The sequence below is a fragment of the Onychomys torridus genome, chromosome 1, assembly GCF_903995425.1.
Source record: "Onychomys torridus chromosome 1, mOncTor1.1, whole genome shotgun sequence".
Classification (NCBI taxonomy): domain Eukaryota; kingdom Metazoa; phylum Chordata; class Mammalia; order Rodentia; family Cricetidae; genus Onychomys; species Onychomys torridus.
The window spans coordinates 135264018-135287049 of NC_050443.1; the positions used below are offsets into that span (position 1 = coordinate 135264018).

General features: G+C 35.2%; 1 protein-coding gene across 3 annotated transcripts in view; it reads right to left on the reverse strand.

The window, feature by feature from the left end:
* The window catches only part of Vps13a (vacuolar protein sorting 13 homolog A), a 215148-nt gene that overhangs the window by 182996 nt on the left and 9120 nt on the right, over window positions 1–23032 (reverse strand). For all 3 annotated transcript variants that reach the window (XM_036206892.1, XM_036206900.1, XM_036206909.1), the window contains exons 2-13: window positions 21309–21352; window positions 19990–20032; window positions 17442–17537; window positions 17105–17206; window positions 12504–12613; window positions 10330–10389; window positions 7536–7595; window positions 7221–7301; window positions 6855–6912; window positions 2005–2132; window positions 1727–1833; window positions 766–937 (exon numbers count right to left, since the gene is read on the reverse strand). In XM_036206892.1, coding sequence (XP_036062785.1) covers window positions 766–937; window positions 1727–1833; window positions 2005–2132; window positions 6855–6912; window positions 7221–7301; window positions 7536–7595; window positions 10330–10389; window positions 12504–12613; window positions 17105–17206; window positions 17442–17537; window positions 19990–20032; window positions 21309–21352 — 1061 coding nt within the window. The remainder of the gene's footprint in view (window positions 1–765; window positions 938–1726; window positions 1834–2004; window positions 2133–6854; window positions 6913–7220; window positions 7302–7535; window positions 7596–10329; window positions 10390–12503; window positions 12614–17104; window positions 17207–17441; window positions 17538–19989; window positions 20033–21308; window positions 21353–23032) is intronic.

Below are 23032 nucleotides of genomic sequence, written 5' to 3' on the forward strand. Positions count from 1 at the left end.
CTCAAGGAAGATAATTAAACATGTTGCTGATTAAGACTATAGGTACTAAAAACTTAAGATACAAATTATCTGTACAGGCAGAAAATCAGGGAAGTTCATGCAAGGGTGATGGACTAAGGTGGAAGTGCAGAGAGAAAACAGGACGGGTGGCTGAGCAGGAACATACAGGCACATATATAAGAAGGAGTTTACAAGAACAGAGAAGCTCCACTAATACACAGTAAGACGACAACAAGAACATCATCTACCAGATCATCAACAGAGAAGTTTAGAAGTGATACAGCAATCATTTTTGAGACTTACAAAATATATAACATGAAACTTCACATTACAGTGTATATGAACCCAAATCCTTTTGAACTGAAAAAAAAAATCTAAATTTCAAAAGCTCACTGGGGAATGTCACCATTTTATTACATTTATTACACAGTTAAAGAGTAAAAGCACAAAAATATCCAAATAAAAGAGACAGAATATGATCAGTAAAGAGCAGACTAAGTAATCAAAAAGTAACAGTTACTAAAAACTGGGAAGAAGGGTCATAGAGGTGGCTTAGCAGGTGAGGGTGCTTGCCACCAAGACTGACCACCTGAACTCACTAACAGGAAGGAAAATGGGACTCCAAGTTATTTTCTGACCTCCCTTCCCGTACCACAGTGAGCCTGCACACACAAACACATTAAAAAAAAAAAAAAAAAAAAAAACAACCCACTAAGGAGAAATTATGCACAGCAAAGTATTCAATGATTGTTTTAAAATGCTAACCTCCAAAGACATGAGAATTTCAGGAGATGGCTTCTTACTTGTTAACTTTTTCTTATACAATTCTCTGTATTGTTTCATTTTTTGTCTATGGTCTCTAATATGCTTCCATGACCACATCCGTAAACGGGGACAAACATTTACTTCAAGAATACCATGTATAGCATAAGCCCACCTATTAAAAAAAAATAATAGTGAGATCCCATACTTACACCCAAATCAACAATACCAAAACAACTGAATTTGTTTTCTCTAACATGGGTAACTACAATAAGGAGACCATGGAAACAGTATTCTATCAGAACACTCTACTTACAGCAATATTCCATTAATTATTACTATATCTTCCAACATAAAAAGAAACAAAACATTCAATTTTGTTAAAAAATTTAGCTCTGCACAACTTAGGGCATAACTGGAAAACTAGTCAATAATTATACAAATAGTTATCTTAAAAAGTCCTACAAGTTCTAGAAACTGAACTACAACTTAAAAAAGAATAACAAAATTTTTAAATTTAAAAAAGGGGTAACATGGATAAGCCTCCCAAAACCATCTCAGTTACTAAAATTCAAGCTGAGTTAATACAGGTCTAATGAGTCAAATAGGGAAGTCTGGGGGTGAAAAAAAGATAGGGTTAGGGGTAAGGGAGCGGAACACTGCTAGAAAACAAACCAAGATAAGTGTTAATTATTTAAAAAACAATGATCATTCTACAAGACACGAAAACTACAGTATTTCAAGATTTCTAGTTGTAAATTACAGTTTGAATAATTTCTTGAGTCAATTCACTAACACATAAAGGGAATAACATATATTCCTAGCTCCAAATCAGTTTGCACCAAATCTTAGAATAGCTTTAAAAAACATGGTATATTTTGGTTTTCTGATGCAATCTTAAGTACTGGAAATAGTAAAATTAGTTAACACTGTATAAAATTTTCAAAACAACCAAAGCATTTACCATTCTTTAGCATGGTAGTGAAGAGGCACATCGGGCTTGAATTTTCTGTATGGCAGGTTTTGTGTCATCATGTCCACTGACTCGAGAAGCTCCATGAGACTGAAATACTAGAGAAACAAAGGTAAAGCTTTTCAATGTTTCGGGGTTCCTGTTCACTATTGAAGGAAAAATTTACATTATTGAGTTGTTAAGGGAACGCTTATGTAACTGAATTTCAGAAAACATTTTGCTTTTATCAAACAATAACTCACAATCTAAATGTCATCAAAGAAAATCACCTGCGGTTTATTAAACTCAATCACTATGGTATGTAACTCAACCTCCAGGTTTATTTTGGGGTCAGAAAAGTCAAAATCTGATCGCCGGTTCATCTTAAGTTTGGCAGTAGCAGATATAGGTCGAAAAACTGGAAAATAATACAAATTAAAAAAAAAAGTTAGAGTTCTACTTCAAACGCGTCCAAGCACTAAAGAGATCAGCTAGAACACTTCTCTGCACCTCTTTCACAGGTTCTCCACAGTCCCAACACCCACACTGCTGAGAGTCTGGTTAGACAAACTCTCCATGAATTAGTACAAGAATTAATTTTAATTCTAGACTTAATTGAATTTTAAAGAATATTAGAAATGAATATTGATTCAACATATGATAATTTCTCTGTAAATGTTCTCCTTTCAATTTGCATAAATAGGTGGGAGAAAATGAATTCATCCAGAATGATCTGCTTGTATCAAATGATAGCAGCAAAAGTCATAAATGTGCAGAGGGAGAGCAGTGACAGTATAATCTAGAAAAGGATCAACTACTGAATTATAATCTAAGTTGTATATAAAGATAATATAATGTGCTTGTACTAACCACCTCAAGAACATCTTTTATACATATAGTAAACATAAATATTGTTAGAAAACAAATCAATACTTGAAAATTATGGACCTAAAAAAAAAAAAAAAAAATCACTGATCTGCCACCTCCCCTTCACCCTTCACCTTTGACTTATCTCTTCAGTGCCAACCTTACACTGTTAAAACTAAGGTTTTTATTTATTTCTTCCTTGTTTTTAATAGATATAAACATAGAACTTATACATATTAATGGGATCCATGTGCTGTTCTCACATATATATATATATATACATATATATATATCACATATATATATACATATATATATATATATGTATACACACACACACACACACACTGCAATTACACATTGGTATAATAATTTAAAATTTCAATGTATTTTTCCTCACTTTAAAAAAAAAAACTATTTGGGATGGGCTGGGGGAGTTGGGAGTGCTCAGCAAGGCTGAGAGACAACATCAGATCCTTCAAAGATGGAGTTACAGGCATTTGAAAGCCACCCCACATGGGTGCTAGAATCCAAACTCTAGTCCTCATGGCTAAAGAGCAAGCATTCTTAACCAGGCTAAGTCATTTCTCTAGCCTCATTTTCAGCTTTCTAAAATACACATGTTGTTACCTAGAATCAGTCTACTGTGGAAAATCACTCCAGAACCTTTTGCTCCAACTAAATGTAACTTCATACCCAATGATGAGCCTTTCTTCATTTCTTCTCCAATTCTACCCTCATCAATTATTTTAACCATTCCCTCAACAAGTTTGCCCTTCGGAGGCAGAGCCAGGCGGATCTCTGTGAGTTCGAGGCCAGCCTGGGCTACCAAGTGAGTTCCAGGAAAGGTGCAAAGCTATACAGGGAAACCCTGTCTCCAAAAACCAAAAAACAAACAAACAAACAAACAAAAAAACAACAACAGAGTTTGCCCTTCCTACTATATCAGTACTTGATCAGCAAAACCCAATTCCACACCTGGACCTAACAGCACATGTGGCTAGAAAAGAAAAGATCATAAAACAATCATATTCACTATTCTCACTTCAATTCTGTAAATATTAAGTGAATTCTTAATGCTATGGGGCCGTGGAGGGGGAGGAGGGAGGGAAGTCACACAGCACTCCCTGTGCCTATGTTTGCCCTGCTAAAGACTCATCATCAATTTTTAAATTTTGTTTTTAAGGTTGACTTATTTATTTTTATTGACACTGACCAAATAAATCCATTCACAGCCTGTTCTTGATGGCCAGTTAGCCAGGGATGAATTTTCCACTTTTAAAAGTTTGTTTCAAAGAAACATAGGGGCTATGTGTCAGATTATCTATGGCCTTCAAAATGTAAAATATCTGATTATATGGCCCTTTAGCATGTCTAACCTACTCTAGGCCTAATGGTTTTCAAACATGAGAACTCATCAGAAACACCTGTAGAGCTTATTACACTCTCTAGTGCCAAGCCTCCCCAGAGAGAGTCAGATGCAAAGGGCCCTCGAGACGCCTAAAAATGTGCATTTCAAACAACCTTCCAAGTGATGATAATGCTGCTAGTTTGAACCATACTTCAAAAACAATGCTGGATTCAGTCCACTCTTCTACAGCACTATTTCATAGTTTCTTCAAATGCCTTCAGTACCTAAGATGTTTTAAAATGCCATGCATACATAATCTGAAAAAACTATTAACTATTACCATCTCTATTGATCCAGTCAATACCAAGACTCTTCTCTTACAACAAAACTATCTTAAAGATAAACTGATTATGTCCTGTCCCTAAAAAACAAAACTCTACACTTATGTAACAGATGCCAACCCCTTCTCCACATCAATCCAGAAATCCTATCAAATCTCTTGCATCATTAATTTTTCATGTTCTACTTGATCATTCCTAGCTCAGCATATAAGGCAGTATTATTTCTCCCATTAACTAGAAGGAAAGGAAAGGAGAAGATGTAGAATGCAAGGAGGAAATGAACCAGAAAAGTCAGTCCTCCTTGCCTCCCTACAAGTATGAAGCTATCAATTTATGCACATCAAATTCACTTTTCAATGCTTGCTTTAAAAAGGAAAACAAAACAAACATAGTTTTAGGTCACTAGTATTTTAGTATGTTTTTTCCTTTACTAGCTGGTCTAATGCTCTATGTTAAAAGAATCAACAGAAGGAATCACACTGTCAGGACCCCCAGTGTGCTCATTTAACAGGCTTCTTTCTACAGAGGCCAAGTTCACTAACACCTAGCCCTGATATAAGATGGCTTCTCTGGCTTCCGGTTCCTACTGCACAAAGGACTTCTTCAGCATCAGCCTTTTGTACTGCACAGCAGTACAGTCCTGTCCTACATTGAGCACAGACAGGAAGATACATCTTCATGAGTCTCCTCAGTTAGAGCTGGATTTCTAACAAGTTTTGCTAACACAATAGTACAGAGACATTCTGAACCTCAACACTGTTCATGTCATTTTCAACGTGGTCTGGGTTTTAGTCCTGAGAGGCAGAGGATCTTCTTTAGAAACTATCCATAGCTCAAACATAGGGTTCATTCCTTTCATACTATTCCTACATCTGCATTCTTTCTACTTTTCACCAGCCAATCTTGTTATTCCAAACCCCTTTTACAGTTACTAATTATATTCTTTCTTCAATACTCTAATGTACAGAAAATATAAGTCAAATCTAAATATATCTGAGAATCATAAACATGTTAGTTATCTGAGCTCATATTTTCTCTGAGAAAGAATTAAGAATAAAAACAACTTCAAAATAATGAAAATAAGATTTTGACATAAAGGACTGGGCATGTAGCTTAGTAACAAAGGGACTGCTTGGGCACAATCCCCAGCACTATCAACAAAAAACAAAGACAATAACAAAACTGCAAGAGCTGGCAGAAGTGCCAGCTGGGGAAATTATAAAGAGGATAAAGAGCACACATAGCACATAGGAGTACATAAAGGATATGTATTTCACTGATGCCAGGGAAACTCTGAAGGATATTCTATGCTTTAAATGTCAGGAAGCCAAATTCAAGAACTTAATTAAGCATCAACAATTGACATTTATTGAGTATTCTCATGGCTAAAAATGTTTTTAAAATCATTCCTTTCTTCTGTATTTTAGTAATTAACTTGTCATAAAATTAGTATGTAGGCCAGACACATAGGTGCATGCCTTTAATCCCAGCACTTGGGAAGAAGAGGCAGGAGGATCTATTATCTGTGCATTTGATACCAGCCTGAATGACACAGTGAGTTCCAGGACAGCCAGGACTACATAGTGGGGGCTGGGGATTGGGAGTAATATATGCTCACTTAAAATAACTGAATAATAAAAAAACAAAATTGTAAGTGAGATATAGTAGTTCCTGCCTTTAATCTCAGCATTTGGGTAGGGCAGGAAGATTAACATAAGTTTGAGGCAAGCCCCAGGAAAAAAAAAATTATTTGGATACTTTATAAACAGAAAGATCATACCACTATGGCTATACCACCTAGCTACAGTAAACTGCACTTGTGATTCTGAAGTGTTTTAGTAAACATCACTATACTCGATACTGAATAATCTTTAATTTTTAATTCAATTCATTAACATTCTCTTTTGTTAGACATTTTTCCTGTAGTTTTGAAAAGTAACCAAAAATTCCAACAATAAAATATGTTGAAAAGATAAGTATATTTTAACCTCATATATGCTGCGGGATATTCTGTATGTCAAATGTGTTGCTCCGATTGGTTAAAATAAATAAAGTAATGATTGGCCAGTAGCCAGGCAGGAGGGTAGGGTAGGCAGGACAAGGAAGAGGAGAAGGCTGGGAACAGGAAGGCTGAGGGGAGAGACACTGCCAGCTGCTGCCAGGAGAAGCAACATGTAAAGACACCGGTAAGCCACAAGCCATGTGGTAAAGTATAGACTAACAGAAATGGGTTAATTTAAGACAGAAGAAGTAGATAACAAGAAGCCTGCCACAGCCATACAGTTGTAAGCAATATAAGTTTCTGTGTGTTTACTTGGTTGGTTCTGAACATCTATGGGCCTGGCGGGTGAGAGAGATTTGTCCTGACTGTGGGCCAGGCAGAAAAACTCTAACTACACACACACACACACACACACACACACACACACACACACATATATGTATGTATGTATGTATGTATGTATACACACATACCTAACTAGGAGAAAATTTAATATAAAATAATCTAGTATATCAACAATGTTAACATAAGTTTGTACTAATTTTGCTAATTATATTTTTATTTTATCTAATAACTTACCAAAATCATAACCTTCTGGAACAATATTTTCATTGACAATACCATTTTTTAAGGCTTCCTATGAAAAGATAAATTGTTTTATTCATATTTAGGCAAATATACTTTCATCCTACAAACTTTATTATCTACAAGAATATTTAGGAGCAACTGATAAATAAATGATTCATACCTCATCAGAATAAAATTAAAATGGCTAAGAATGTATCATTAACTATTATGAAAAAAATGTTCCAGTTAGTTCTGTTTCTAAAAATCCTACTGGATTTTGTTTAGAAGTAATACTGATTCTAAGGGTGGATTATTGACTGGCAGTTAAATATTATATAAAATATGATACAACAAGTATACACATAAATATTTACTTACCAATGATTCATTATAATCATTCAGATAATACATCTGAGACTTCGCATTCCAGTAAGCAAAGAGATTATCTAATCGGATTAGCTGAAATTAAATCAAGTTTATTACATGTCTGTTAATTTTTTTAATGAAATTTTAAACTTTTACTATGCTCAGAAGTCTCAAGTAATTTGAGTCTTAATCCTAAATAAAGCAAATAGACATAATTCACACAAATGTTTGCACACATGCACACACACCAAAACATCATCATCATCATCATCATCTGTCTTTCCAAAGCGCTCTTCCACCAAATCCATGGGTTAGAATTTATTTTACCTTCCGAACTAGTTTCTCAGTTTCATCATGTAAACATGGAATCCAGTTTTGATCAGTTGTCTGATGAGGACAAAAAAAAAAGAAAAAAGGAAAAAAAAAACCATTATATACAAAGTAAGTCATTATCTACCATACCCTAGGACCAATTTCTCATAAAAATGCCTTTGAAAACTTATCATTTAGTCGAAAATACTATTATCAAACCACTAACCCTTTGCTTTCAAGGAAATCATTGGTCAAAAACAAGCAAAAATAAGCAAGTTCAAACAGGTAATTTTGGAGGTCCAATATATAGTAGACAGAACATGGCCAAAAAAAAAAAAAAAAAAAAATCAAACTCAGAGGTGTGCAAGATGTAATGACTAACCTAAAATAGTACGTTTGTTGAAAGGAATACAGAAAGAACAGCTTTATGATAACAATAGTCCATACACCATGAATAAAAACTTCTCATTGCATGGTTATGTGGTTGATATATTGTGCTCCCCAATAAACTTATCTGGGGGTCAGAGAACAGAACAGCCAATATATTAAACATAGAGGTTAGGCAGTGGTAGCACACACCTTTAATCCTAGCATTCCAGAGGCAGAAATCCATACGAATCTCTGTGAATTCAAGGCCATACTGGAAACAGCTAGGCATAGTGACACACACCATTAATCTCAGCACTTGAGATCTCAAATTTTGTTTGAGAAAGATGCATGTCTTCAATCCCAGGAAGTAATGGCAGGAAGCAGAAAGGTACATAAGGCCTGAGGACCAGGAACTAGAGGCCTTTAAGCTTTTAGCAGCAGGTCAGCTGAGATACATTTGGATGAGGACTCAGAGGCTTCCAGTTAGAGGAAACAGGATCAACTGAGAAGTTGGCAAGGTGAGGTTAGCTGTGGCTTGTTCTGTCTCTGATCTTTCAGATTTTACCCCAATAGCTGGCACCAGGTTGGTTTTTCATTAATAAGACCATTTAAGATTCATGTTACAAGGTTATGATTCCAGGCAGGAATACGTAGTTTTGTTTGTTTGCTTGTTTTGTTTTGATTTGTTGTTTTTTTACAAAGGCCCAAGGTATGGCCAGAGAACAAATCACAGGAAGAAAAGAGGAAAAACTAAATATGTTACCTAGGGTCAGATTTCAAAGGTTTTACACAATAAAAAGACAAGACTACGTATTTTAAACTAAGGGTAATCAAAGTCACTGAGGACAAGACTAGGTTTATAATAAAGAATACTTAATCAAGGAATGCTGCAGAAGGCCATAGGTTCAAACCAAAACACTTAAAATATTTAAAAATAAAAATTGGAAATACAGTAATCAAATCTTTATTTGCATATCAATTTTTCTTTCCAAAAAAGGTCCGGATATGTAGCCCAAAGGGACTCAGACTCATAATACTACCTCAGCTTCCAGAATGCTGGGATACCAGCTCTGTGCCACCACTCCTCACCAGATTCTTGATTTTGGAAAGATGGTTCACACTGCTGTGTGAAAAAAATGACGGTTAGCCAGGCGGTGGTGGCGCACGCCTTTAATCCCAGCGTCGGGAGGCAGAGCCAGGCGAATCTCTGTGAGTTCAAGGCCAGCCTGGGTTACCAAGTGAGTTCCAGGAAAGGTGCAAAGCTACACAGGGAAACCCTGTCTCAAAAAAAACCAAAAACAAAAAAAGAAAAAGAAAAAATGACGGCTAGTAAGGCTCCCAAATTTTAGCATGAATTATGATCACCAAGAGCAACTTTTAAAGCACAGATTTCACACTGGAGATATGGTTCAATGGTAGACTGCTTATCTAATATAGTAAGACCCACTATCACAAAAACTAATAATAAACATGCAAACACACATACATCAGGATGGCAACCCAAGAGTTTGTAACTCTATATGAGTCTGGTATGGCAGACAAGTTTCCAGGAACTTCTGAATGTAACAATTAAAGCCACTGTTTGTAGGGTTTCAGAGATGATTCGGTGGTTAGAAACAAGTATGACTCTTGAAAAGGACCAGGGTTCAGTTCCCAGCACCCACATGGCGACTCGCAATCACCTGTTACTCTAGTTCCAAAGGATTTAATACTCCCTTCTAACTCCTGTTGGCTCCTGTCATGTGCATATTGTACACATAAATACACTCAGGCGCACAGAAATACACATAAAGTATTTTAAACAAATAAAACCACTGTTGTTATTGTAGCAATGATTTTCATATTACCAAATACAAATAGTAATTCTCTACAACTTTCAATCTGCCAGCAGCACTGACAACAGAAACCATCCACTTTACTGAATAATCTCTGACTTCTCCCACCCCCTCCACTCCCTTTTCTTTTTCACTTGCAGAACCATGTTTTAAAAATAAACTATACACAACCGGGCAGTTGTGGTGCACGCCTTTAATCCCAGAACTCAGGAGGCAGAGGCAGGCGGGTCTCTGTAAGTTTGAGGACTGCCTGGGCTACAGACTGAGTTCCAGAAAAGGCACAAAGCTGTGGGCGTCGTCAAGATTCATGCTACACAAAGCTACACAGAGAAACTCTTGTCTCAAAAAACCAGAAAACAAAACAAAACAAACAAAAAATTATACTCAAAATCAAATAGAAGATGTAATACTGATCTGGAGTTAAGTTGAATTGTACTATATGTAGCGGCAAAGATAAAAGTGAAAAACACAGAAAAATGAAAAGGGTGACTTACAGAAGAACCATATAAATACACCTAGTATATTTCTGACGCTCACATAATCAAAATCATATACCCAACTATACTACACAGCTAAAAGTTACATTTCCTTTTTGAACAAAGTACCTGCATGCTGAGATTTTGAAGGGAAATACCAAATGAGAGTGGTTTGTCTTGATTTGTGATCTAAAGAAAAACAAAGTAAATTACTTAGATGGATTATTAGTTGGACAAAATTCACTTTGTAGAAAAAGTCAAATATCTGAGAAGTATCTTATTTCAAATATTCAAAAACATTTTCAGAATAATTTTGCTCTATTTTTTCTAAAAACAAATTGCTAAATATTAGTGTATTAATGTTGCATAGAATACTATATTTGTAGAATGTTTTTAAATTCATAAAAACATAATAAAAATTGATACAGTAATCTGTTTAAAATGGGAGTGAAACCGAGTTGTGTGTTAGAGTAGGGAAAGTCAGGAGAAAGGCAAAGTGCAGCTCTGCTTTGCTTTAATCTGTAACTTCGGATAATCCTTTACTCCAGGGAGATATTTGAGTCTTATATGAAATGCCGGAATTCACCACCATCACCTGCACAGGCACAGTCCAAAAGGCCCTGCCCCTTCCTGAGATAGACTGAAACTTAACTGTGACAGCCAATGCATTCAGCACCAACTTTTGCCAGAAAGAATAAAATGTTCTATTTTTACATAAATTCTCCAGCAGTGTGTTTAAAAATAACAATCTCTATGCACTTTAGAATATAAAATAACAGTAAATGCTTTAGGCTCAAAGACCTACCTACTTTGAGAATTTTTACAGACTTACTCTTCCCATGTATATACTGTTTTTTGTTTTGTTTCAATCTCAGGTTCTTCGGTCATCTTTTAAGCAGCATCTGGAAGCTCTATCAAATCCACAGATGTTGAATGCCTCTCAAAAGTGTGGCAGCATTATTTCATCAAACTTGTATTATGGGCATAACTTTATTTTAAAGGGGAAAAGATATGTATACACTCAGAAGATTTATGTGTATTTTCATTATAAAAATCCAACTTTTTCTTAAGCTTTAATTGTTAAAAAATATTTTTGAAGCTAAGGAGGCTCTTTAAAAGAGTTGTTTTTTCCAAGAACCAAGATCAAGCCAGGTTAATGACGTAATTCTCTATGGCACATGTACTAGAGTTGTGCCTTTTCTACCACACAGGATTAGATAAACTTATCATAAGTATGCTTTTAAAAATGATTTTTATTGATATGTATGTACATCAAATGCTATAAACAAAAATGTCTTAATGTCAGGCTGGAGAGATGGCTCGGCAATTAGAGCACTAGCTGCCTTTCCAGAGTACCCAGGTTCAATTCTCACTACCCACATGGCAGCTCACAGCTGTCTGTAATTCCATTTCCAGGGCACCCAATACCCTCACCCAGACATACATGCTAAAACACCAATGTACATAATATAAAAAATAAATTAATTTTAAAAAAATGATAGGATAACATTTAAAGCCAATGAGATGGTTATCTTTTATTGTGAACTTGACACAATCTAGAATGATCTGAGCAAAGTGGTCTCAATGAGAACTGTCAAGATCAGGCTGATTTATGGGCATGTCTGGGAGGACAGGGTGATTGGGGGAAATGGCAGTCTTGATAATGTTAACTGATATGCAGAGGCCCAGCCCTTGGTGGGTGGCATCATTCCCTGCGTTTGGGTCCTGTGCTGCTTAGGAGTGGCCAAAGCAAGCTGAGAACAGGCCTGCACATTCATTCTGTCTCTGCTCTGACTCTCTGCACTTGCGACTCTCGGCTTCACTTTCCTGCCCTGATTTTCTGCACTGATGGACCGAGACCTGATAGCCAGTAAACTATTTCTGCCTTAAAGATGTTTTTACTGGGGTATTTTATCATAGCAATAGAAAACAAAAAACTAGAACAGAAACTAATTACATATTTAAGGAAACAATAAACTACTGAAGAGCAAAAGTTAAGTTAGCTCTACTTATTCCTAAACCAGTACTCTTTCCTGGAGGAAATAAATAAATAAATAAATAAATAAATAAATAAATAAATAATCTGTGAAATTCACTAACTCCCAAGACATTGCCTTCATAACCCAAAGTTTGAATACTTAAGCAAAGCATAATCAAGCATTCGTTAAAAATGTAATGATAAAAAGAAAAGATCTTATGGTCTTCAGCTATCTGTCCTTCTACCTCCCAGTATTGACTAGGCTGACCATTACAGAGCAAAAGCCAATCACACTAAAATACATACTTGAGGAAAAAATACTTACATCATCTTCATAACGAACATGGATATTGGAAATTTTCACTTGAAGGTTTTTTATGACTTGAGTAATTAATTTTTCTGTAAAAGTGTCCTGTTTCTCCTCCAGAGGATTTTCTAAAATTGCAAATATTCCTTTTTAAATTGAATAAAACACATGTCCTATAAATATCCATACTTATACTATATTAAAGTAACATAATGCTTTCATAAAGAAAATAACATTTTAAATAAATCACTTGAGGATTCCAAAATCTCTTATACCAAAGGATTTTCAAAAACAACTAAATGCACAATGTTTAAAAGCTAGCTTCTTGTCTCATAAGACTAGAGTCAACTATGTTAAGTTCATTGGTATTAAGTTTTATAACCGCATTGTAAGGGCCAGAGGACAAGGATATCTGCTAGGAGACAGTGTCATCTATAAATGTCAAATACTACAGCCATAAAATCATAACAATATAGTTGCCTAAACAAAACCTGCACAAGGACAACACCAGGTGATATGTCAACAACATGGACAGGGGAAAATTCAGAAGGCCCTACCCCTAGATGAAGAGCTACAGACAAAAAAAAAAAAAAAAAGAAAAAAAAAAAAAAAAAAAGCCTTGTAAAAATGGGAGAATCATTCTTTTCCAGGGACAAGCCTCATTGAAAGGTTATCCAATCTGAAGAGGTCTGCCCTCAACACATGAACATCAGAGTAACACTAAATGGATTCAGCAGGTTGAGTTTATATATACACATTACACACAAACACACACTAATAATGATAATGATGATGATAATTAAGAGGTGGTCATGAATTTGAGAGGGTGTAGAAGCAACATAAGAGCAGAAGGAAGGTGTGGAACATGTGGAAATGATGTTTAAAGTCTTTGTTTTATACATTTATTTATTTGAAATTTTCATACATGAACTATGTCATTTCCATCCATTCTCTCAAAACTTAAAAAACTCCACAGCTCTCTATTTCAGGCAGACCTTGCCTTCAATTTTGAAAGTAAAGCTATAGGAAGATAACTCCTCTGTCATCATCACTTGATTCCAAATACTTTTAAGGTAACCAATGACCCAAATGTCAAAAATAAAGTGATAATCCTCATCTTAACTGATATCCCACCAGGGTCTGGTATATTATTTGCTTCTTAATATAGCCTCTTTCCCATGAAACCATAAACTTCAAACTGCCAATGTAGCAGGAATCTTAAAAGTTCTTATTAATAAAAACAAACCTGAGGCCAGTTATTGGGGTGAACGCTGGAAGATCAGAGAAGCAGAACAAGCCACAGCTACCTCACCTCGCCAGTTCCTCAGCTGACCCTATTTCCTCAGACTGGAAACCTCTGAGTCCTCATCCGGAATGAATCTCAGCTGAATTGCTGCTCCAAAGCCTAAAAGCTTAACCAGCCAAATGCTTCTAGTTTCTGGTCCTCACACCTTACATACCTTTCTGTTTTCTACCATCACTCTCTGGGATTAAAGGCTGGATTTCTGGGATTAAAGGCGTGTGTCACCATGCCTGGCAGTTTCCAGTGTGACCTTGAACTCACAGAACTCACAGAGGCTCTGCCTCTTGAGTGCTGGAATTAAAGGCGTGTGCTACCACTGCCTAACCTCTATATTTAATATTGTGGCCATCCTGTTCTCTGACCCCAGATAAGTTTATTAGCATGCACAATATTTCGGGGAACACAATACCACCACAGTCTCCTATTATCTACCCATCCTTTTTAATAGTCTTTTGTGTGTCTTTCTCCTCTACTCAATCATTAGATGACAGGTTTCCTTAAAACTCAATCCTAGAATTGTTTCTCTTCTCATTCTATACTGTTGCTACAGAGAATCTCATTCACATCCTAAAATATTTAACTGCTACCCTAATGTTGAGAACTTTCAAAACAATATTGAACAAAGGAAAAAGTAAAATGCAGAGTGGGAAGAAGTTGACACATTTAGTAAACAACCAAGAAGTCAATATGGCTAGGAGAAAGAATGCAATATGATTTGGAGCCAGTTCTGAAAGAGGGAAAGTAGATAGCACTCTGCGTCAGCTTTTAATCTACCTTGTTGAAGCACTTAAAACTTCCTCCTGGTAACAAGGTGTCACCAGTGAATTTTATATATTAGGATTTTGGACCTAAGAACAAATAAGACATTCTCATCAAACATGGTTTATATTGCGTGCATTTCCCTTTTTCAGTAAGACCTCATTACAGCAAAATAAAGGAATGTAAATGAAAAAAAAAAAAAAAACAAAAAAAAAAAACAAAAAAAAAAAAACAGGTAAACCCCAAAGCCAGAAGGTAAAAGACTTGAGGAGAAGCAACAAAAACAGATGGCTTCAGCCAAGCTGAAGAAGAAACTTAAATCCTAAACAACACAGGATGGTCTGTCACTGAATCATAAGGTAAGGATTTAAAACCAGGATTCTGAAAAATTCCTGGGCCTGAAATCACACAGAACAGAAACAATAATCAGGGAGCATCCTTAACAGAAGAGGGGGATGTTACAAGAGTTAGTTAAGACCACTGTGCTTTTCCAAAGTCCCCATATTCAATGTCCAAACTCACAACTGTCTGTAATTGCAGTTGCAGAGGAGCTGATATGATATTCTGACATAGGCAGGCACCACACATGCAAATCATGCACAGACATACAGGCAGACAAATTAGCCCTACACATAAAATTTAAATTTAAAAATTTTTAAGGAATTGGCTTAAAATCTATGTAATAAGCAGTCAAATATGTAGGACTCCACCCTTTCCCAGCCCAATGGCTAAGAAACTACCCTTTCTTGTTCATCCTACTGAACATGTAAGAGTTTATCACAGGTAAAACAGACCTAACAGGCTCCACAATCTGATAAACAGTACATAGGGAACAGGATGAGCCTACACAAAGACAGAGGTAAGTAAAGACTTCATAATGGAGTCACATCTGTATTCACTCACTGGTTTTTAAAATTTTATTTGCCAGGCAGGGTGGCACAAACCTTTAATCCCAGGACTCAAGAGGCAAAGGCAAGCAAATCTATATGAGTTGCAGACCAGTCACACTGGTGACCATGTCAGAGGAGCAAAAGGTAGCAATTGAAGTTGAAGGTATCAGCTCACTAGGAGGAAACTCTCTGATGGGTCAACCTCGGTTAGGCAAGGTCACAAGACCACAGACCCCCGGAATGCCTTTTGCTTGTGCTGTGCCTTTACATTTTTGCTGTGGCCATCTCTCTCTGGTATCTGGCATGGTGTGAACGGGTATGAGAAAATCCCCACTGCCTGTAATGTAGTGTGTTTATCTCATGGAAGCATCCCATTCTACTGGACATTTTTAACTATGGGTTGTCATGAAGATGATTCCTCCCTAGATTATACTGTCTAATTGATAATAATAATGATAGCTTATGCAGAGTTTTGATGAATAAAAAATAAATACAAGGAAATGTTACACAGTTAAGGCCTATGAGTTTTACTGCTAAGGACTACAAGCTTCACCTAAAAAGCTGCTTTAGATCACCATTCAGGTTAATGATTAAGGAAAACAATTGAGTTCACAGGAGCCAAGCTGGTATTTCTCTAGGAAATGGGTAAAAGGATTAGTGTAGACTTTGTTTTTATAAAGTATAAGTCCTATAGTGCTATTTTACTTTTAAATCTATGTATATGCATTATTTTGACAAAATAATTTTTAAAGGACAAGGCCTGGCAGACTGAGAAAGGATTACAGAAGAGATAAATGACTACACAGACTATGAAGGAAATATGACAAAGAAAGTAGAATTACATGTGATGTTCCCACAGGTTGTGTTACGTTTCTATTAATGTTCGCCACAAGGTAAAACATGTATTACTGGAGTTGATTTTTCATTTAAAAAAAAAAAAAAAAAAAAGATAGGAAGGAAGACACCTACAACCCCAGCACTAAGAAAGCAAAGGCAAGAAGACCATGAATGAATCCAAGGCCAACCTGGGCTACAGAGTAGATTCCAGGCCAGGCTGGGGCACACAAGATTTTCTCACTTAAAAAAAAAAAAAGAAAAAGGGGAAAAAAAAAAAAAAAAGCTACCCTTTTCTCACCACCAAAAAACAATACAAATCAGTACATGGTAGAGAACTAAGTATATTCAAGAGTAAATAATTGATATAAGGGGGCTACAAAAGCAAAGTCTAGAAAGATAAGAAGATATATCTGATAAACTTGCTAATATTAAAAAATGACTTTACCTCACCAGCAACTACTATTTGCCTTAAATTTCTGCAAGGTAATTTTGGCAAACATAACAAAACAAACAAACCATGTAACTTTCCAGGTAATAAGATGATTTCCTGCTTGTAACATAATCTCAGAGCCAGGCAGTGGTATTACATGCCTTTAGTCCCAGCACGTGGGAAACAGAGGCAGGAAGATCTCTTGTGAGTTACAGGCCTGCCTGGTCTACAGAGTTAGTTCCAAGAATAGCCAAGGCTACACAGAGAAACCCTATCTTCAAAAAACAAACAAAATCAAAAACAAAACAAACAAAAAACCATAACCTCAGTACACCTAATAAAAACAACATTCTATTACACCATCTACATCCTTTATCACCACTGCTCACGGATAGTTGACCTTGATCAACTACTTTCTGTTTTGCTTCTTCGATTCTTTTTAGTTCCTGTTGCTTTGCTTCCATTAGTTGCTTCTCTTCTTTGATGGGATCATATTTTATTCCTACAGAAAACATGAAAAAAATTTCAATTACCTTAAATTTAAATATTCTTGAAAATAATCACTAATTCAAACAAAATTTAGTGAGATCTAAACAAAAAAAACAATTCTATTTGAAATCTACAAATCCCAAATTAAAATCCTAAATTATCTTCACCAAAAGTACTTGGAATAAATATATATATAAAGATTTTTCTATCTAAAAGTAAGAATAAATTATAAATTTTAAATGACTTACTAGAAGAAGGCACTATCAGTAAATAGATTTCTTCCAAAACAGCTTCAACTGGTTGAGTATAAAGGTTTTTCCATGGAATTTTAAGTTTAAGACTACCTACATTAAAATAATGAAGACAAGAATACTGTTCATTAAACATACATCTACCAATCTACTTTCAATAAAGCTTTAGAAGAAATCTTTGAAAAATCAGTAAAACAAGCAATAGTGTCAGGGACCCCATACAGTCCTATAAAATTGACTACACCTATATAACTCATTTAAAAGGGTACTTTTTCATTCAACAAATACATCAGGAAATATACTAAGTGGTAAAAACACAATAAAAGAAACATATACAAATAAAAGAATGACAGAAACTATGGGAAAAGTATACAAATAATACTTTAGTGGATTCTGTTTGTCTAGTGAACTTTCTAGTACCTGAAAATTAACTTATTGCCATTTTTCAAAAAGGAAAAACAAAAGAAGACAAGCTTTAAAGAAAATATGTCTATCTACTCTTCTTATATGTGTGTACAAATATAAAATACTTTGCTGTGGGATGGTCTTTCTGTATGCTGGGAATATGTGTCACTCTCATTGTTTAATAAATAAAGCTACTTTGGCCTATGGTAAGGCAGGATAAAAGCCAGGAGGGAAATCCAAGCAAAGATACAAAGAGAAGAAGGGTGGAGTCAGGGCAGACACCATCCAGGTGCTCAAGGAACAAGATGCCAACAGACTGGTAACGCTGTGGCCACATGGCAAAAAAGAAGCTAATAGAAATGAGTTAATTTAAGATGTCAGAGCTAGCTAGCAATAAGCCTGAGACATACATAGACCGAAAGGTTTGTAATTAATATTAAGCCTCTGAGTGATTATTTTATAAGCTGTTGCTGGCCAAGTGGGACACAGAAAAGTTTCTTTCTACAATACTTGTGTTTATATAGTTTTGTACAATCATGCTGGGATCAATCCTGTGATTATTAATACTCATTGTCAATGTGACACGATTTAGAATCACTTATGAAACTAGAAGTGCCCATAAGGACATATCTAGAGAGGTTTAACAGAAGATGGAAGACCCATTCTGAAGATGGGTAATACAATCTCAGAGGCTAGAATCCCACACTGAATAACAAAAAGAGCTGGCACCAGCATTTCTCTCTCCTTCCTGACTACAGACAAAATATGACAAGCCACCTCATTTTCCTGCTGCCATCCCTTCCCCATTATGATAAAATGTACCCTCAAGCAGAACCAAATAAACCCTTCCTTCAGTTGCTTCTATCAGGCACTTGGTCATAGCAATGAGAGAAGTAACTAGTGAAACTCCCAATACTCCTGTATATTTTTTAATTTTTCTTGAATCGAGGTTACATTGACATACACTGAAATTCAACTATAATCAGTGTAAAATTTAAGTGACTTCTGGCCAATGTCTAAAAGCAACATACAAAAAATTTATAATAAGATTGTTTTACAATAAGATTATTTTACCCAACTATGTATTCCTCAGATTATGTTACAGTAAAGAAGTAAATGAAGTCAAATCAACTTAGATTATGAAAATTTTTTACACTGGTTACAAGTCTTTAAAAAAATTACCAATCCAAACTATCAGAAATATGCACTAATTAAGATGTCAAAAGGGAAATATCTTGTGGTATTTTCCAATTCTTACTTATGCTAGACTGTCTTTAGAGGGACAAGACATAATGTAGATTCTAAAAATGTCAAATAAAATTTTTCTGTGGTAGATGGTCTAATAACTACTGTAAGTACAATATACAAAATTGTAAAGACTATCATCACAAAATTTTTATGTAAGCTTTGAGAATGTCTGTTTTTCAGACATTATCACAGCTTCAATAACACTATATAAATCCTACTAAAGGAAGAGACAGAAGAAAGATTCGACTTAAGACACTATGATCTCAATCAACCTTTATGAAATTTTAATAAATGCATAACAGCGTAAACTAAGAATCTTAAGAGACAACTTTATTAAACATGTTAATTTCTTACATTTAGTTTGTTTCTGTTCTACCAACATATGAATTGCTTTAAATTTATACTATATTTAATTAAAAATCATACTTTAATGAATTACAAACATGGGTAAAATAATAGAAAACAAATAAAAAGCACTTTATTTTCTAGACTAAAAAACCTGAAACAATTTTCTACAGCACAATCAAGGTTTGATTTTCATCCCATAGTTACACTGTTTGGATGACCAAAACCTTTTATGTTATGCATCTCCTACTTATCACATACTAGCAAACCTAACTAATCAGAAATATAGAAACTAACATAGTTCTTGCTTTGACTCTCAACTCAACTTTAAGACCTACTAAAATGAGCAATTACTGTCCAAGTAGTACATTTACCCACAATATTTTTAAGTTACATAATTAAATTCTACATAAACAAAAACACACAAATATTGTATTTTAAATTAATGCTCATAAGCATTAGGAAGATTACATTACAGCAATAATAGTTTAATTACTTAGGCTGCATGCCCAACAAGGAGAACATTCCAGTGGTAAATATGGCTTACCTATATGACCAACCTTAACTTTGAATGGTACATCTAGTTCACTCTATAAAGAAAAGTAAATTTGTAAATAATATAATAATTAATTAATTAATCCATATAAAGATAATTATTTTTCCTAAAATCACTTATGGGTATTTTAATTACCTTGCATACTCTTTATCTTCAGCATTCACTTAAATTTAATGGTTTATTTACAGAAAGCCTGTCTTTTCAAAGTAAATGGTTAGGCATATACTTAAGTAATACTAAACAGATAGCTTTTTTTATAGAAATTAATACTTCAATTCACAAAATTGGCATTTTACATAATAATAATTTCAAAACTGTTTTCCTGGTCTTTAGGAAAATGAACAGCTCTTACAATAACTGGTACTGAGGAACGTGGATAGCCAATAGTAAAAATAGGAAGTTGAGTCTTTGTATTATACCATATGTAAAACTCAACATGAATCAAAACTAAACAGAAAACCTAAACCTTTAGAGTAGTGGTTCTTAACCTGTGGGTCGCCACCCCTTTGGGAGTTGAACACCCTTTCACAGGAGTCACCTAAAAACATTGAAAATCTCACATATTTACATTATTATTCATAATATAAAATTACAGTATTAAGTAGCAATGAAAATAATTTTATGACCACCACAACATGAGGAACTCTATTAAAGAGTCATAGCATTAAGAAAATTGAGAACCATTGGTTTAGAGGAAAACACTCCCATGAACTGTGGACTAATAGCTACAGAGCCCCATAGGACTAGACTAGGCCCTCTGGATATAAGAGAATTGTTTAGCTCAAAATGATTAGGGGACACCCACGCAGGGTGAATCGGGATCAGTCACTGGTGCATGAGCAGGCTTTTTGGAGCCCAGTGCCTACAGTGTGACACCTTGCACAGTGTTGGTGAAACAGGGAGAGGCTTGGACCTGCCTCAACTGAGTGTGCCGGGCTCTGCTGACTCCCAATGGGAGACCTTGATTTGGAAAACGTGGGGATGGGGGGTGGCTTGGGAGGAAAGGCGGGGGTGGGGGGTGGGGGGGTGGGATTTGTGGTTGGTATGTAAAGTGAATTGAAAACTTTTTAATAAGAAAAAAATAGAGAAAAATACAAGAAAAAAATCTTCATGACAGATATCATGGAAATGAAAACAAAACTACACTGTCAATTTCTATCTTTAAGAATTTAGATCTATGTTGCAAAGTTCATATTCTATGAAAATAACTTTCAAAATTTTTTCATATGTAAGTAATTTAAGGTAGCATGTTAAATTAGGAACGAGTGTATTTAAATATACTCATATAAAGTTTCATAGGCAAGACCTACCAATGCGTTTTCTTTAATTTGAAGATTCTTGAGGGCCACAGCTCCTTAAAAAAAATAAAGAAACAATATATTCAACTGTATTTCATTTTTAAATATGCTTCATTTTAAATACAACACCAGAGAAAAATAATTGTCACAACAGAAAATAGAATTCATTTTACTAACCCTGTACAGTTTAAGATCTGACCGGAGAATCTCTTGCCTACCACCAGCCTAGATGAAAAACACTCCAGACCTCCAGACTCCATGAAATTCAAGAGAAAGGGGAAGAAAGCAATAGGGAAGAATGCCTGATACCCTCTTCTGTTCCCTGAGAGCGTGAGAGAACTCACACAATGCTATGACATATAGACTATAATAGTGAAATGAAAACACAAACTTACTCTCTATCACTTTAATTAAAACAAACAGGCTAGCAGGGAGCAAACATCTGTAAATCTAGCACTTTGGAGGCCAGAAGCTGAGGTACTAATAAACAGCAAGTACAAGACCAGTCAGATACATAGTGAGACCCAGGCTCAAAATAGTAAAGACTGAGATAGAGCTTAATGATAGAGCACTTGCTCAACATGCTCAACTCCCTGAGTTCAAGCACTCTGCAACAGACATAAATTGGCAGAATGGAGTCTAGTGAATGGATAAGCAGCGCCCAATAATATGCTGTTGAAGACTGTCTCTAACTCTTAAGTGCACACATTAAGCTAAACATCAAAATCATAGGAAAAAAATTCTAAGCAGATAATCAAAACACAAAGACAAGTGGGGAATATGATTCAGCAAATCTACATCTAGACATGTAACCAATGTATCTGAAAACATGGATGAAAAGAGAAAGTCACATTCATAGCAGTACTATTCCAAAAGAGCAACTCACCTATTCTTCAACAGATGGAGGAAAAAACATCACACACACACACACACACACACACACACACACACACACTCACGGGTGGGGGTAATATTCATTTTTAAAAATGATTTGAATTCATGTTACAACATAGAAAAACTGTAAGGACACATTGTTTAATGAAAGAAGCCAATAAAAAACAGGGCAGATAGATAGTAGAGTATGAGTTATAACTGCTTAGTGGATACTGTTTGATTTGTTCTCCAAGTAGATGGTTTTGAATGCTGTAAAACATTGTGAATTTAGTGACACTGAAGTATACATATGTAAGATTGTTAAGGACATAAATACTGAGACTAGTATGGTGGAATATACCTTTGATCCCAGTACTTGGGAGGCAGAGCCAAGGGGATCTCTGTATCTTCAAGCCACCCTGCCTAACATAGTAAGTTTCAGGACAGCCAGAGCTTTATGTGAGATGCCTCCAAAAACTAAAATATAAAATAAAATAAAAAATAAAATAAAATAAGGAAGGAAACAAAAGCGCACGCGCGTGTGTGTGTGTGTGTGTGTGTGTGTTTATGCTTTTCCCTATATATATATATATATATATGTGTATATATATATAGTGTGTGTGTGTGTGTGTGTGTGTGTGTAGTACATACACTATATACTGTATCTATATATAGAGTGCATCTCTGTAATTTTTCAAATGGGGTGGGGCTCTGAAAGAAAACTGAAAACTTCCAGATGAATAAAAATTAACAGGAAATGCTGCCAGTAGACTCATTTAAAGGGGGGAGCACAGAGGAACCCATGGCTGATGTGTAAAATTAAAACACAAATATAATAAATAATAAAAAAGGAGAAAAAAAAA